Raw genomic sequence first — 17,970 nt, 5'->3', positions numbered from 1 at the left:
GCACTTTCAAAAGTGAAGCTTGATTACACCACCATCAGTAAATTTAGTTTTTTCTGGGCTAGATTCACCCTTTGGATATGGTATAGCAATGCCATCCATTTTGTAAGAATACTCAGAAGTCCTGGTGATAAAATTAGAAATATTAGTTACAAATATTAAAAAGATGTATTTAGTATTTCATATGAGATTATAAAGCAAGCAACACACAAAGACATGGCTCTGCTTGCCATCTGCTTTCAATTCCTCCCACTCATTTCTTCTTCATTTTCCAATTACCCAAATTTTAAATGCCTGTTTTTTCAAAAATTACCAAACTCTCCCTTCTCCATGTTTTTGGGTTTTTTTTTTTTCATGGTGTTATATTTTATCTTCCCCAGGCCATCACAACCTGTAATAATTTCTTCTATTTTACTACTTAATAAGTTTTACTATGGAGTTTTTCCTATTTACCTCAGGAACAAAATCTTGCACTATTTCATTTGCATATRTTATTGTACCTTCCACAGACCAAACACCAACATAATAACCCCATACTAAAAGTATAAAACCTAAATACTATTATATGCTTATATGTAAATGTGTAACACATGTAAGACATGCTTCTATTCCTGAGAAGAATCCCCTGTAATATGAAGTCAATACCCAAGGTCTCAAAAGTACAAATTAGAAACTATACAAAGTATTTTTAGGAAATCTGTTTTAAGAACATAGAATGTAGTTTGCACATAAAATAATCCTTTAAAACTACCTGTCCTTGACAATACAAAAACAAGCAGTTTGTCTCTTATGATGATCCACTAAGGCAGGAACAGGTGGCCCTTTGATTGAAGAGGCAGGAAAAAGGCACTGTACAAAATAACATTGCAACTCCCACACTGATAAATAAGCAATGGATGAAAATAAACTATTTTTGTTTCCTGTTCAAGGATTCATTTTGTCATATTTATAACATTTGTTGGAACACATAAAAATTCATCCTAGGCAATAGTTCTGTGACTGAAAACATAAACATTTATCCCTGGCCTATATTTGAAACATCATAGCTGAGATAATTCTCAACTATGAAGATSAACATTAAATAACCTGCTTTTCAGGAGTAGGGATTTTGTAGAGGTGCACRTATGAGAGCAAGCCTGTCCTAGAGCACCACTGCTTCAATTCTTGTATCTCATACTTTCACCATAAATGCAGAAATAAGAGGGCTGATCCCACAAATATATGCATAACATACTCTTTTAAGCAGCTTATTTGTAATTTAATTTAGCTGGTCACCTTAGTTTCACAGATGGAAATTCTCTTGAGAGGAAAAAGAGTACATTGCAGCCTAAAAAACTCCTGCCTCTCACAGGTAATTTCAAAGTTGAAATTCTTGCAAAAAGCTCAAAAGCTGGAATSTCAGGAATAGAAAAAAAATCTATTTCACAGGTTAAGATATCCTTCTGTGCCTTCATCTGCTACAAAAAGAAATACTATCCATTCCTAAAAATAGAAAAAATTCAGACATACTTTTACACTGACTCACATTCTAATTTGCAAGGTAGAAATCTGAAATCCCATCATACTCTTTCACGGTAATTCAGTCAAACATAGCAAGGACCCCTAGTCTCCTGGATTCTTTCCCTTTAGCTGAACACTGAAGCTCGGCCAGTTGTGATAGCAATGTTATCTTGTAACCCTGCCTCTGAGAACTGGTATTTTGCGTGTCTGTTATTGAAGAACATAAATATGAAACAGGCAGGTTAAACAGAGGAACACTACACTTTTTTGTATATCATTCTATTAATGTTAGAATCTGGGTATAAGATATCTGTGATATTCCTTTCTACAGACCCCAAGTTATTCCACCACCAACATGACTATCAAACAGAAAGCCAACTGTTGAGAGAGCAAATCTTACCTTATAATGAAAAGAAATAGTTATCAGAGTACTGGAAGTATGTTGCAGACTGTTATGCACACTGGACAGTAGTTTTAAACCTGTCTTGAAGCCAGATTAGCCTCAAGAGGAAAAAAGAGGTAAATAATTCATTATTAAAAATTAAGACACAAACTTGTTCTTCTGCCATCATAGAAACTTGAATTGTATGTGAGACCTACATAAAATGCCTGGGAGCAACTGAGAAAGTGTTTGGACAAAAGTTTAGCATGGGGTCTTTCAATAAGAGAACACAGGAATCTGAATTATTTTATTCCAGTCAGTATAGAATTGTGCCTTTGAATGCATGCTTTTAGAAAAGAGAGAATAAATGACTAGTCAGACTAAAGTATATTGCTGGTTTTCAAAGCATCTTGTCTATATTGATGAAATATCCAAAAGGTAAATTTCGACAATGATTAAAATCCCATTGTAAGCAGCATGTAGTTCATTGGAATATAGCTCGCTGAACATGACTGCGTTCCAGATGATTAAAGATTTCTTCTTCTGTTTCTGGTGTCAGCTGTATATTATCTTTGATTGGAGACAAAGGATCTGACTTTCTACAAGAAGGAAGTTTTTCATACTCTCTGTACAAAAAAACAAACACAAAACCAAAAATGTTATATTTTGTGTTTCTTAACCACAGGCCAGTAAGAGTATATAGGTTAAAACAAAGCAAGACCCCTCACTAACTACCTACTCTATCTAAKAATAAGTACAAAATAAAAAAAATCTGTGATGCAAAATTGTAATTTCAATTTCATTGCAGCCCAACAACTTCACTGAAAGTGACAGAGTGATAACTCTTGGATTTATTTATGGAAGACTGTATGTACCCCATCCTAGTCTGGGTTGTACATGCCTCCTTAACACTTAAGTCTTCTGAATAAGTGTAGTTTTACATATATATGTCCTGTGAGCCTTGACATTAAAGCAGAACAAGCTAGAGTCCCACATGATTTATTTGCCATCAGGTAGCATAATTGTTAAAGCGTAAAGCTAATGTAGAAACATCTTAAAATCTTAAAAAATAAAGAAAATACTCAGAACAAAGCAAGTCCTAGTAGTTAAAAACCCGATTTTGTGACATATGGTGAGAAAAGAATCCCCTAAAACCTAATAAACAATTACTTACACAGACGTAAGTACTACAAAAATAAGTATCCCAGTACAAATGCCCAGAAGTTACAAACCAGCCAAAACTGGATGGATAAAATGTGCATGGTGAGAGCCTAGTCTTGAAATCATCAGCAGAGAGTGCCATCTACGTTCACGCTATTCTATCTGCCTGTATTTTGATAAATCAGAATATATGAATTTTCTCCCTGTGAGCAACCCTGGTCACACATTCACAATTAGAGGTCAAGCAATAAAGCTAGTCACATCATCTGCACAAGGAAAAGCATTTTATAACGTGCAAAAATGTCTCTTGTAATCAGATACTCCAGCTAACAGAAATATTCCATCAACTCAACATCATCTTGAAAACAGAATGCTAATATTACACTTCAGACAATCAGCCATCTCCAAATGTGAGTGACACAGAGTTAAATAGAAACAACCTTGTATTCAAYTAAATTTAGCATTTTTATGCAGTTTTTGCATTTAGGCCAAGAAATTACTTTTGGTGTTTGATGGCAAGCAATGGCACTGATTTTCACATCAGTTATGGCAAACTAAACATAATAATCAATAAAATTCATTAAATGAATTTTAGCTGAGAGTTTTTTCCTGCTTAGAAAGAAAAAAGTAATTCTAAAAACATACTTACCAAAAGCCGTGCTTCATGTTTACATCAAGCTTAGGAAGTTATAAATTCAATACAGAAAACAGCTGTTCTTGGGCTATTATCCTTATTACATTGCATAGAGAACATATATAGAGCCTGCTTTGAAATTGTTTCTCTGGGAATAAAGTACACAGGATACTATGTAGAGTTACAGCAACTCACCTTTTAAATTGGAAGCTTTTCCAGAGTTCACCAATGGTGGTTTGCACTCCCAGCTTATTTTCAGTATCAGAGTCCTTTCTCTTCTGTACAGGTGAGAGTTTCCTGCTTAGTCCACTTACTTTAGCTGGTATCAATGGCTTGAGCTTTGTTACCATATGTGACCTTATATTACTGGATTTACGTAAGCCGGGAACCTGCGTGATTTTAATATTGCAGTACACATGGTTAAAACTGCAATCAGCAAACAACAGATATTATGCTGCAAAGCTTATAATCAAAAAACCAAAGTGCTTTGCAAACAAAGCTGGAATGTCAGGAATAGAAAAAAAATCTATTTCACAGGTTAAGATATCCTTCTGTGCCTTCATCTGCTACAAAAAGAAATACTATCCATTCCTAAAAATAGAAAAAATTCAGACATACTTTTACACTGACTCACATTCTAATTTGCAAGGTAGAAATCTGAAATCCCATCATACTCTTTCACGGTAATTCAGTCAAACATACCAGCAAACTTTTCTGTTATTTTACACTCGCAGGGTCCTAATAAGAAACCTACATTTTAGTAAATCCTAAAAGAAAACTGAGCCAAAAGGGGTGCTTCTTATCTCTGCTTTCCCTCTCCTGTGGTCTTACAGGTCCTATGACTCAGAGGAGTCTTAAGAATCTGGGTGGGTCAAAGTGACAACATGACTGACCTATTGGTTGTTGTTGTCAGGATAGCTTTTTTTGAACTTCAGCACTTGTTTTCAGAAGGCTCCAAGCATACTGAAATTTTTTGTTTACATGATGCTAATATTACACCAGTACTTCCATTATGTATATTCCCCAATATTTAATATATTCATTTTCCCAATAATACCTTCAAAGGTGAGCAAAACAAAGTAAAACATTAAATATAGCCTTAAAACCAAAGTAATAGAATTCAGAATCCCAGGATGACTTCCTTGCTCAGTCTTGTTGAGGAGAAGCAGGAAAAATGTTTATGTTCCAAAATACAAACGTAAATTTCTTAACAAATACGTTCCTAACAAGAAATCACCACAAGATGTCACTATTTTACAAAACATGCAATATTCTTGTCTGGCAGAGAAAAGCTTGTGATTTTCAGTATGCCTACAAGAAAATTTAGTAGAAGTATACATAAAAGGATGAAAACATCTTCCCCTTACTTATTCATCTTGCGGCCAATTCTAATGACAACACCTAAGGAGCCAGAGCTGTTAAAGTCTTAGAAGTTTTTATCAAGTATACAAAGATATTAAGCTCTTAAGAAATATCTCAAAGACAAGGAACAKAAGTTTACTCTTAGACTTTCAGAAAACAACAGAGAAGTCAAAATACAGTTGTATCTTGTGACTATTTGGACTGTGAACATTACTGGAATTTATATCATAACACCTGAAGTGGAGTTTTTTGCCTTAGCTTGACTTATTTTATACCACAGTGCTTAGAATCCCCAAACAAGGTGCAACTTTATTATCGATCATAGATGGCTTTGTTATATTTCATCTCAGATCCAACAGAGGAACAAGAACACAGTTTTGTCTTTCCAACATTTGCATTGCTTAAATCTTTCATTAGAAGTTCTAAAATCAACTAGAAGAAATTCTGATTTTCAGAGTTTAGTAAAGCTCATAAAAACAAAAGAACTCTTACCTTGGTCTTCATGATTGGAATTTTTTTGTCAGTTTTAACAGCAGAAAATGCTGGAGACACAGTACATTGCTCATCAGCCAGTTTTGAATTGGAATCAGATTCCTTAAAGAGAAAATTGATTTGGTTTTACAACGGGTCATGTTTTTTCATAAATGCAATACATGTTTTCATACCTACACATGTATAATTTAAAGTATAACGTTTTCAGCTGTTCTAAGAATTTATACAAAAACCTGGGCTTTTAGCAAGCAACACTGCAAAGACACACTTAYGCTTTCTAAAAGTACTTCAGGAGCTAAAAAAAGCAGAGAACAAAAGCTTGCCTACCAGGTGTTTTTATAAGCCACTGCAGTGATAGCAGCAGAAAGACTGAAGACAAGCTAAAACCAGAGAACAGACTTTATTTAAGATAATTGTGTAGAATGGGTTAACATATTAAGTTAAGCATTGATGAGAATGAAATATGATCATTCTGTGATTCTTTTTAGAGACAAGTTTTGTTAGCACAAGCTATATAATCTTGGTGTGGCACCATTCTGAAGAGGAGACTTCACTGCATAATTTCTTCAATTATTAAAAGAAAAAACAAATGCTGAAACAATGTCAAATTTTCTTACTTTTGCACCTGAATTGTTGTCGGACCCTTGTAGTGTTTCTGAAGACTCCAACCTGTATTCTGATGGCTCACAAGACCCATGAGACTGTGCTGACTTTTCCAGTTCTATTAAGGGGGAGGACTCTTCCTCTGATTCATCACACACTACCCCATTAACCTGATGTTCCTCTGAYACAACACAGTTGTTTCTCTGTTGGTGAAATTGCTGTGAAAATACACTGTGAGATGCACCAAGATTTCCTGAATTACTAACGTAGCTACTAAACCACTGGAAACAACTTTTCTTCTTTTCTCCAGGAGGTCTAGAGACAGTCCTTGATTTTTCAGTTTCTGGAAACTGAGAAACATATTCTGCTACAGGTTTTGCTTCCTGTTTCTCCATGCATGAGTCCTGCTCAGCATGTTGAGCTAGATCACTATCATCCTTCTTTGCTCTACTGTCAAACATAACTGCATCATTGCAGAAAAACCTAAAAGAGAAAAAAAGGTAAAGACAAGGGAGAAAAAAGTTATGCAAACAGGTATGTCGTCTCCATTATTGTCTCTATCCATTAATTTTATTTTCAAGGTACACTTGCAGACAAATTATTTTGACAATGGGCAAAATCCCTCAGGGAGGTATTTGGAAAATTACAGTAAAAAAAGCAGGAAGAGGCATCTGTAAAAAATGTCATTCATTGACTGAAATACTAAGATTATTCTTCACCTGAAAGAGAAAACATCTAGAAATCCTACAAAATTTAAGACTATATTAATTAGGGATAAGGCTAAGCAATAGCAAAATACTTCAGCACCATTTATCAACAAAATTAGAACTTTACTGCTTCTTTTCCATGGAATAGCAACAGCTTCTGAGATTACTGAGCACAGATTTAGGGAAGAACCTACCATCAGTGACAACTCTTAATTTTTGATGCAACATATAAAAAAAATTTTCAAAAATTTTCAGCTCAGAAAGGTGTGCTTTAAAACTCAGGTATTAAGACTGTCCCCTTAAAAAACCACACTGCTCTAAAATATTCAGATTATTTAAGATAAAATTTACACAATAATAGACTTAATTGTGATAATGTTTTTTTAAAACAAATTCAAGTAGCTGTGGCTACTTTTTTTAAGTGAAAAAAACCCAAAACATAACAAAGTCCCTCTTCTCAAAGTGCTGCTGCAGAGATTAGCAGTGTCAATTGAATGGGATGGGATAAGGACAGCTATTTATCACAGGGTATGAGGAGGCCTAGCTTTACTGAAATGAACAAAAAGCCCTGTCAGCTGACATCCATGTATTCACTAACTGCTTACATATTTGCACAAAGCAGCTACTTTGGGGTTTTTTTTTTGAGATATATGTCCTTTACCTGGAAAGAAACCCCAGCCAATTCCTAATTGATTTTGATACCCAGAGGTACTGAATATTATATTAARGGCCACTAAATTGATCACAGGGCTGGAGCACCTCTCCTACAAGYACAGGCTGAGAAAGTCAGGGTTGCTCAGCCTGGAGAAGAGAAGGCTCCAGGAAGACCTTATAGCACTTTGCAGCRTCTACAGGGGAGTCTTCAGGAGAGCGGGATGGGCATGTAGTAACAGGACAAAAAGGAATGATCTAAAGCTGAATGAGGTTGAAATTAGATATTGGGAAGAAGTTCTTTACTGTGACTGTGGTGATGCACTGGAACAGGTTGCCCAGAGAARCTGCAGATGCCCCATTCCTGGAAGTGTTCAAGATCTAGTTGGATGGATCTCTGAGCAACCTGGTCTATTGAAAGGTATTCTGACAATGTCAGGGAGGCTGGGATGAGATGATTCTAAGGTCTCCTCCAAACCAAACCATTCTATGAATAGTCTTAGTCTTCAGTTCTGCAGTAAAAAATGAATATTATCTGTCTCACCGATAGATAGCATGCTTAGCACAAAGGATCCTCCATCTTGGCTCATGGGCATAGGGTTGCATAAAAGAGTTTGATGTAGCATTTTTCCTCTTTTCAGCATTCAAGTTWTTTTAGCAACCAGGATAGCAAATAGTATTTTGCTACTTATGCAAACATGTGACATAAGCCTACCTGCTTCTTGTTCCTGGARCAATTACACCATCCTCCTCTTTGTTTTTCCTCTGTAAAAACGAAGCAAATTTATTTCTAAGCCTGGGCAGGGAGTTAGAGCTTTCTTGAGTGATGCAATTCCSTGGAGAATCAAGGCTTTGTATTGCTGACACACTCTTTTGACCATTACGAACATTCTCCTCCTTGATTCTTTTTGCTTTTGAAAATGAGTATTGTTTCAACAGATCTCCATCAGACATTTCTTCTGAATCTAAAGACAATTTAAGCATCACTGTAAAAGCATATTCCACAATCAACCAGTTTATGAGATTACTAAATGTTACATAGTTACTCGTACAGGCTAAAAAATATTAGTAAGGTCTGGTAAGAACATTATTGACCATACAGTTTAGATGTCTTTTACACCATTGTTTTCTAGTACGTAGCCTTAAAAATAACTCAGTGAAGAGCTAGATGGAGTGAAGGCAGAACAATTAAAATGAAGCTACATTTGACTGAAAGGCAGGTTGCTAAACTACCTGCAGACTTTGGTAAGTGAGGGATTAGGAAGATGCCAGGAGTAACAAAGGGAAAAAACCAAAGCCCTAGTAGTATAACAGAAAGCAAAGGATGCAGAGGAAGAGAAAACACTTGACATATTAGATAAAGCACAATAGAAACAAGGAATTGCCTCTTCTCTTACAAGCCCACAGTTTATTTGAACACATGTAACTCAGGTGATATAGAAGACAAGATATCACAGGTGCACTAGAAAAAGTGAGAAAGTTGGCACAAAGAACACCTATATAAGGCATAGAGGCAGCACAGTATCAGAAGAGTACAGAAAACATTCTTTACATTTTTTAACTGGCCTGATATCAATTCTAGGAAAAACAGGATGTTTTAACTTTTTCACAAGGTATTTTAAGTTAGAAATTAACATCAAAAATATATCAAAATAAAGATTGTATTAAACATAACTTGAAGTTGAAACCACCAGAGTTTTACAGCAAACCAAAGAAATTTAAAATCAAGGCCTGCTGAAAGTTTTCTGTCACCCTTAACCATAATCTAGGTTTTAGTATTACAGCTTGTTAGTCTTGTAGCTTGTTGAAAACAGAATACAGACAATAAGATTTCAGAGTTAAGCCTCTAATGTCTTATACCATAAAGTACAAGATAAAATCCTTATTTTCCCCATAGCTTTCTACTGTTACTCATATATTTGTTWAATAAAAACATACCACTCCTTGGCCTTTTCACCAAGAGCTCTTTGCCTGGAAGTTTTAGTCCTTTAACACTAATTATTTTCTCCATGCCTTTGGTTGTTGGTTTCTCTGGGAAATGCATTTTAGGAGGAGCAGTATCTTCAGTAGGGCTGAACTTGTATTCTCTGCTCCAAATGCTATTTACATGATTACCATGTTGGTCATTCCAGCCACAACTTCTCTGCTGTACAGGTTACAAACAACGATTAAAAATCAAGACACATGTTTATAATCTTGCCTTCTACCTATGATTTCCTCACTTTGCATAAAAGGATTTTTGCATTTGTACATCTAGTGACATACCCCACATAAACTTTTTTTTTGTTCCCACATTTTTTGTGCTGCCATGATATCTTCATTTCAATATGGCACAAGTGACTATCTGCTTATGTCAGACCAAATTTAAACTTTATTTCTGTTCAGAAAACATAATATTGGATTATTCTTGGAAGAAATCCAAAAGTCTGAGTTTTTTCTTTTTAAGTCCTATTTACTTTTGTAAATAGGATTAAGGACTTGCCAAAAAAGTATGAAAGTAAAACAAATACTAAAGTCAAATGCCATGAAAAATAAAACTTTACCTTTAAAAAGAGTGAGAATTATGTGTGTGGGAGCATAGTTTCTGTAACACCAGAATAGCTTTCACTGCCAATTAATTTGTGAATAACATTCAATAATATTTTCCCATTAACATTCAGACCAACATCAAATTCTTACTTTATAACTTCAGAAGAAAGATATTGTTACCTGTGCCGTGTCGGGATTGTAATTATCAATTTGTTCCATTGTATTGATATCAATGTTGCCAATAGCAATTTGAAAAGCAGTACCATCACCAAAATGTCTGTTCTCATCATAGTAAAGGAAAAATCTGAATATTATATTTCAACAACTGTATCGAAAAAAGTTAGAATGGCCATTTTCCTGTTCTTGTGCTAAAAAGCATGGCTAGAATATTAACCAAAAGGACTAATACTACCACTCTTAGCTCAATCTGATGGAAAAATAATTCCAGCAGTAGTATGGAACAGCAGTAATAGATCTGAAATCCCTAGCAAAACATGGAACTCAAAATTAAATCCTTCAACTATCAGCAGGAAAGGTATCAACTTTCTCCTTCCTAATTTCTGGAAATGACAGAGATTAGGTAGCTCGAACATAGGAAGCTAGTAACTGCTTCAACAGTCCCCTCTATCTCACCATTTTCCTAATCTTCATGCTGAAATTTATGTTGCAGAAATGTGGCAAAATGCTACTTTGTCTATAGGAAGAGTGGTTCGATAAAACAGGAAATGCTTAGAGAATGAGTTGGAATTATAAGAATTAAACTGGCAGACATTACCACACACAACACAAGTAAAATTCAAGACAGTCATAAAGCAATTCAGTTTAAATATAAACTGTATTTAACAATTTGTTTTCCAAAGAGGAAAAAATCAGAAATAACTTCTGCCTAAAACTATGTATCAATGATAGGTCACTTAGTTACCCCCCGCACTTTTTTTTAATTGATGAAAATCAGAGCAAAGAAGAAAAGAAGAAACCACCCCCCTCTGCAGTTTCAGACTGCAGAAAAGCCAGGCTTTAGTCAACAATAGGGATCCAATGAAGTACGCCACAGGTACAATGAAAATTATAAGATCCCACATCWGCTCACCCTTATTTCCCCATTCCGCAGTTTCAACACAAAGGATACCGTCCTGCATAAATCAGTGTTTCTGGATCAATATCATCTCCATATACATTCAGAGGAACTAATTTTCTGTTAACAGGATCAAAAACTAACTGATAAAGGAAGGTATTATTAGCTCGTGTAAAACCCTGTATGTATTCTTCTGGTACTGTTATATTCATCTTCAAGTACTGCCCCATTTTCTTAATAATCTGTCAAAAAAGAAATTAATCAACTCTTTCATTTAAACAGTTCACACAAAAGGTTAAATACATTTCATCTGTTAATTATCTTTGCTTGTAATTAAATGTAGAACGAGTGTCCTACTGCAGCAAGCAGATTCAACTTAAATGGGAAGGAAAGATCTTCCCACTCAAATTGTTTACAAGCACATAAATAACACTACTTAACTTTTTATAACTCCWTGCTCAATAATACATACATAAATAAACAAGGTGATTATAAATAAATAAGGTGATTATAAAAACAGATAATCTCCCTAAGCTATATTTGCATAAACTAATGCATATCAAATTTTTAACATTCATATTATCAGAACATATAAGCAATTTTTTTTTTTTCCAACAATGGAGAAAAAAAAGCAAAACTAACCAGATGAAAACCTGGCATTTTGCTCAGAGATACATTTAAGCAAAAAATTATTTGCATGGGAAAAGTTCAAAGTTCCCTTTTTACTTCCACAAAAGCCAAACTAGTTGATTTTACAYGATACAAAACATTTTGAAGTTAAAAATCGTGGTTCTTTGTCTGTGAGAGAAAAAAATAAAACACAATAAAGCACACTTTAGAGAGAAGATAACACACTAAGTTAATTAGACTGCATATTAAAATCCATTTCTGGATTAGATTTACCTGCCTCTTCAGGACAGCCCCATGGGTATTCTTATTAGCTTTTAATCTCTCTACTCCCTTACTACCCACACAGAAGACATTATTTCTACCCTCTTAGCCTCTCTAATACCTAATACAAGATTTATTTTTCATTTCATACATCGGACAAGAAAAGAACCACCCTATATTAATTTATTTTCAATCACATCACATTTTTTCCATATTGATTTTTAATATAGAAATGTCCATATTTATACATATTACATTAAGTAAGAGTCTCAATCTTTACTCCTCCCCCATACAGATAAACATGTACTTATATAGAAGTAAGAGTTCATTCAGCAGTTCTAATAACTACTCAGCAGAAGTAGTACTCAGAAAAAAAAAACAGGAGGGAAAARAATTCAAAATCTTACAAAAAATTAAGTTTCTCTTCAAACAGAATCCCTTGAAGGATTACAAGTCTTTATCTAAAGTTTACCTCACTGTATTTCTTATATTATTATAACAGCTTCAATAAGTTTACTTCAGCATCTTTATAAAGCACAGGTAAAAATACTCTTTAGTATTCTCCTCAAAACAAAAGAAGAACCATTCATATTTCAATTGTGTTAATTTCATATATACTGATATAGGCTGCCAAAAAAGCAAAACACAAAGTAAAACTGAATTTACCTTTATAATGTCTGGATTATTGGATAATTTTAGTAACTTGCATGCTTTAGCTAGCCCAATTCCATGAATTGATGGGAGGTAGTCACARCCAGAAAGAATACACATGTAGCGGAATTTCTCTTCCGTAAATACATTTCCAAGCTGCTTGCAGTTTCCTAGTCGAGCTTGATCTATCTCTAGTCCATTTCCAAACTTGTCAATTTTCAGAAACACCTGAAATTAAGAGGAAGTGAAAACAATAATTTTCACCCATGTAAGATGGTTCATTGCACTTGGTGGAAACAAGAGAGGCAAAGTGCTATTCTCATCTCTTCCGTTTCCCACATTTACTGTAGAAGAGTTAAATCCACACGTGACACGTATCTTCAAACTCTGTTTTTAAGATATAAGCAAGAAGTAAAGGCTATCAGTATTTTCTTCCATACCTTTTTACATCCAAAAGCTAAAAGATCAGAGTCTTCGGTAATTATAGCTTGAACCATGCCAATCTTATTAAGATAAGCCAGTTGAGCATCAGCTTCATAAGGAGCAACAATACAATCAACTCCCTGGGCTCGTGCAGCCTGTCCATAAACAAAAAGCATACAAGCATTTGCATCAATTTTCAGTAATTTCATTAAGTCATCTGAAAGCATAAGAACCTCTATGTTAAAAAGCCAAAACCATGACTTCTCTAATCACACACTCATCCTGGCCCCAGTAAGACCCCAATATTTCATAAGCAAAAACTCAAATTTCTAGCAGTTTAGATCTACACACACTGGTTTACAAAACAACCTCTCCTGTAACACTCTTGCCACTCCATCTGACTACAGGTGCCAACTTCAAACTCACACAAGTTATATTCTGGATAAGGGAGAACAGCACTAGAACAAACTTAATACTTTTTGATAAAGATCCTATAACTGCATTGAAAGTATAGCAAAAACCTACTAGAACAACTTTTAATCAGCCAATATTTTTCTGTAGTCTATGCCCAGAAACTAGACAAGGGAAAAAATACCAAAAAATTGTGATTATTTTTTGTGCAGCAAAAGTAAGACAGAGGTGTTATCAAGTTCAATTCATAGCAGTAAGAAGAGATGTATTTCACTATTTATCATTATCATTTATACAAATTGGCATAATAAACTTGAAGAGAAGTTTGTTAATTGTGTCTGAGACAATCCAATAACATGCAGGGCTATTAGAGACTAAGTAGGAGTGAACTCTTTTCTTGCCCATATAGAAGAGGTAGTGATGTAGCCACACATACAGAGTAGGAAATGCTACCTACTGCATAGATTTTTTTAAAAGGGGCATTATCAAGAGTGTTGAAAACTTACTTTAATAACTTCATGAGCCATAGCATGGGTAATATTTACACTGCGCCCAAAACATTCCCTAGCTTCTGAGAGTCTCCCTTCCTGCAACAAYTGTTTCCCCTTCAGAAGACTGGCTTGACGCTTCCTAAAAGAAAGACAATATCCACCAATGTCAGATTATTTTTCACTTAAATTACCAAATAGCAGAAAGGACTAAAGAGGTACAGGTAAGAAAGGGGGAAAAAATTGCAACACTTTCCAAATCTGGGATACTGCATAATTTTTTAAAACAAAAGGATAACTAGGTCATTGTATTGACAAGGACAACTAGAATTGAATGTTGAAATTTAGAATATTTTCTCAGAAAACAGTGATAAATCAGGAATTGAAATCAGCAGCATAAAAGAAGGAATGCATCCACTCTCAGATTGCAGTAAAATAGACCTAATGGAAGGTGGGAATACCTGACACTAGATACTCATTGATTTAGGGGACACAAAACCTAATTTACTTAATTTCGTATATCGGAAATAGTTCACGCAGAAGGAAGCATGTGTCTCATGAGAATTTATTAATAACAACCACTACTAAAAAATTCTCACAGCTTCAGTGAAAAGTCCCATTTAGAGGGACCAGTGTCCAAACCTGAAACAAATTTATATGAATAATTCTAAAGAAGGATAAGGAAGGAGGTGTTATTTTTAAATAAAATTATATTAGGAGAAAATCTTTTATGTTTGGAGATCACAAGTGTGGGTAAACTAAAAGCCTCTAATACATTACAGGAACTAGTGCTCAAATGTTTACTTCCTTCCTCTATAAAATGGCTTTCATTTATGAAGTGCATTGCTATTTTTGGACTAAAACCTCTAAAGTCAGTATGACTTGTAATTAAAAGAAATCACACTATATTGCAGGGGACTTTACCAGAGCTTGCTACCTACTTAGAGGTTTTTTGATTTTGACTTTTGATAAAACTGCTTTGCTTGCAAGTCAATACAGATCAGTACTTACTCCCGTCGTGCCTTTTCCACTTCCTTCTTAGAGGGTAGGGTACATCCATCAAATACCAAAATTGGTTTAATTCCAAATGACAGGAGCATATTAACAAGTTTCATACAGAAAACTACATAACTGTATCAACAAAAACAAAAGTAAGAAAAGAAAGATAGATTTTGTTGTTAACCACAGGTCTGTTACATATTTTTCACTTGCAGGAAAGGAGAACTTTAAGTTTAGGACTATCTATCGTTCAAAAATTATAACAGATTGTATATTTCTCCAGTATCACAAAAAACTAAGAACACTTGAATGCTGTCTGGTTGGCTTTTTTACCAAGAGAAATGGTCTACCTCCTAAATAAGAACTGGGATGACTTCTCCTCTATCCTAGACAAAATGAAATAAGAATTCAAGCATAATTCAGTTTGATGTTGCTACATTAGGATTCAACATTGACAAAAACTTGATACATTAAAACATGGATCATCTCTTTACTTTCAGCAACTCAATTCATAATGGCCAGATAATCAGGAGGCAGACAACATAGTACATGATCCTTCCCCAGAAAAGAAGACTAAATGCACATTCATAGAATAGGAAGGAGTGATGTGTTACTAAATCACTCCTTGTGGAACTATCCACTCTTCTCTCCAGATGATCGAAATATCTATCATATTTATATGGACAAGACATACAAACCTATCTTSCCATACTAGAAATACAGGCACAGCACTGAAAATATTCCAAAAGGCAGAAAATTCCCTAATCTGTACTGTGAAGACAGCATATGGACCAGGAGGCAATCCTCCACTGCCTTCAAAGCCCACCCCTTGAAAATATATTTGCTGGGAATTCCAGATGTTATTTATTCCCTCAGACCTCTCATCTTCTTACCCGCTATTTCTACAGATCATTTTACCAGCAGCACAGAACTAAAATCTAATATCTGCTGTAAACTCTAAGCAAGCACATTACAATGATGCTCAATTAAAAAAAAAAATCAAGTTTATTTTAAGGATACTGCTTAAAGCAGCAAGAGCAATCTTGTCAACAGGGAGGGGAAAAGAGACTTAGAAGCATTTGGAATGCAAGGATATGAGCCCTGAAGAAACTGTATTTAGAGCTACTGAAAAATAATAATGATTTTTGAAAGAGAGGAGCAAGTAGCACTGTAGCTGTTAACACCTTAATCCAGATGAATTTTAAAGTGTGAAAGGACGCTACAATACAGTTAAAGTGCCGGTCTAGGATCAAAACAAGATTTGCCAGATAAAGTACCTATGTATTTAAATGAAGCCATTCCAAAGTTTCCTATGACTGCAAATATTTCTCCTGACAGTCAATTTTTTTTTGCTCAACTGGAATGTATCATATCCTCAGGATTCTGAGGAACCTCCACTATCTTCAAGGCAGGGTTGGATGAAACTCCACAGCTCTTCTTATGAACATAACCAGGAGAAAATATTTGAATCCATTTGAAAAGTACCAATTCTCTCTTGCCTCCAATCAAATATTTGATGGATCCAAGGTCCCGGGTGGTGGCAAGTGATAGGCAAAAGGCAACAGGCAGAAACCTGCTGAAAACACAGGGATTCCACTAGAATATACGTAGAACTTCCTTATTGTCCAGGTAACCGAGCACTGAAACAGGTTGCCCACAGAGGTTTTAGAGTCTCTCCCTTCTCTGGAGGGGTTTGAATGCCATCTGGATACAACCCTGAGTGATGTGCTCTAAGGGAAGCTGCATGAGTAGCGAGATTAGATGAGATGACATCTAGTGATCCCTTCCAATTTTACCTATATCCAATCTAAAACAAGAGTTCAACCTAGTTTTCCAGAGATGAGCAAGAATTTATGCAAACCTAATCTAAGTTGCAAAACTGAACGTGAAATATGACCACAATTTTTGTTTGTTTCCTTCCCTAGAAATGTAACTCTGAAAATGTGTTTTAGAAAAGCCACTTTTACAAAAAACACAGTAAGTGAAGCAAAAACCTCACACCTTATTCAGAGCTTCCATAATTCTTTGGTATCATTACCTTTCTCACAGCAGTATTTACAAACTGTACATACAAAATAAATTCCTGAAAATACTACTAAATTTGAAATTAAAGAACTGCATGTACAGAATTTCATCTGAGAAATTAGATTATTGTTGAGAGTGAGACATGCTAGGAAAAAACTTGGTATTTTAACAAAACAATATTTTTTCGAGTTTGTTCCCCAGTGTGCACTTTAATATTTATTTTGCCTAGCTGGAAAGCTGTTCCTTTATCGTCAAAATTTCCATTTCCAAAGAGTTCAACTGGGACTGAGAATTCAATAGTAAAAAGCGAAACTATTATGTAGTTTTTAGTTCAAAAGACACCAAGTTAACAAACCTTTAGTTTGTAAAATGGCCGAGACTTAAACGTAAGACTTACAGATCTGTGGGCTCTCCTCGGGCCAGCTTTTCAGCGCAAGCATAGGCGCCTTTGTGCAGCCAGCAGTAGGTGTCCACAGCCACCGTTAGCCCTTTGTATTTCTTCACGTGGGAAGGCTCGGCAGCCTCCTTAATAAACTGGAGCAGGCCCTGGATCCCCATGATGCCGCAGAGTGGGGGGAAAAGGTGCGAGCAAGGATGGAGCCAAGTGTTTTGTGCTCTCGATCTTCTCTCTTAATCTTCGCTCGAGGAACGAGGAAGGTCAGCTCACAGACGGGGCGCTGGGCCGCGACAGGGTCACCAGAAGCTCCTGCGGGTGCCGCCACGGACCCCGTGTCGGAGCTGCCTCCCCCCACGCGGCGGCGACGGCGGCTGTACCTCGTTGCTGCTGGAAGTGGGGCCAGGGAGGGATCGGGGGACGCGGGGACACAGCCCCAGCCCGCGCCTCGCTGGGGCAGACGCGGCTCCTCCGGCCCGGCCCGGCTCAGCTCGGCCGTAGCGCGCGGTGGCCGCCCGGGGCTTTCAAGCAGCGCGCGCTGAGCGCGGTGGCCCCGCCCCGCGCGCGGGGACCACGACCCCCATGATGCCCCGCG

The 17,970-nt window shown here is 35.9% G+C and overlaps 1 protein-coding gene across 2 annotated transcripts; it reads right to left on the bottom strand.

The window, feature by feature from the left end:
• Positions 1-447: 447 nt before the first annotated feature.
• Positions 448-17,880, bottom strand: EXO1 (exonuclease 1). Of its 2 annotated transcripts, none has more exons than XM_057363981.1 (13): positions 17,379-17,880; positions 14,969-15,088; positions 13,976-14,099; positions 13,076-13,213; positions 12,651-12,863; positions 11,148-11,335; positions 10,199-10,295; positions 9,428-9,635; positions 8,205-8,454; positions 6,146-6,614; positions 5,529-5,630; positions 3,870-4,063; positions 448-2,505 (listed from the first exon to the last, which is right to left on the bottom strand). In XM_057363981.1, the coding sequence occupies exons 1-13, from the start codon at positions 17,537-17,539 to the stop codon at positions 2,364-2,366; spliced, it is 2,406 nt and encodes an 801-aa protein (XP_057219964.1). In that variant the 5' UTR covers positions 17,540-17,880; the 3' UTR covers positions 448-2,363. The 2 variants fall into 2 exon arrangements, with proteins under 2 accessions (XP_057219964.1, XP_057219965.1); XM_057363982.1 differs by having other exon boundaries at positions 9,428-9,632.
• Between the last annotated feature and the right edge of the window lie 90 nt (positions 17,881-17,970).

Source organism: Malurus melanocephalus, unplaced genomic scaffold (assembly GCF_030028575.1).
Source record: "Malurus melanocephalus ecotype Western Australia unplaced genomic scaffold, MMel_1.1 scaffold_33, whole genome shotgun sequence".
NCBI lineage: Eukaryota > Metazoa > Chordata > Aves > Passeriformes > Maluridae > Malurus > Malurus melanocephalus.
The sequence above is the reverse complement of the archived record's forward strand: the minus strand, read 5'-3'. Positions and strand labels throughout refer to the sequence as shown.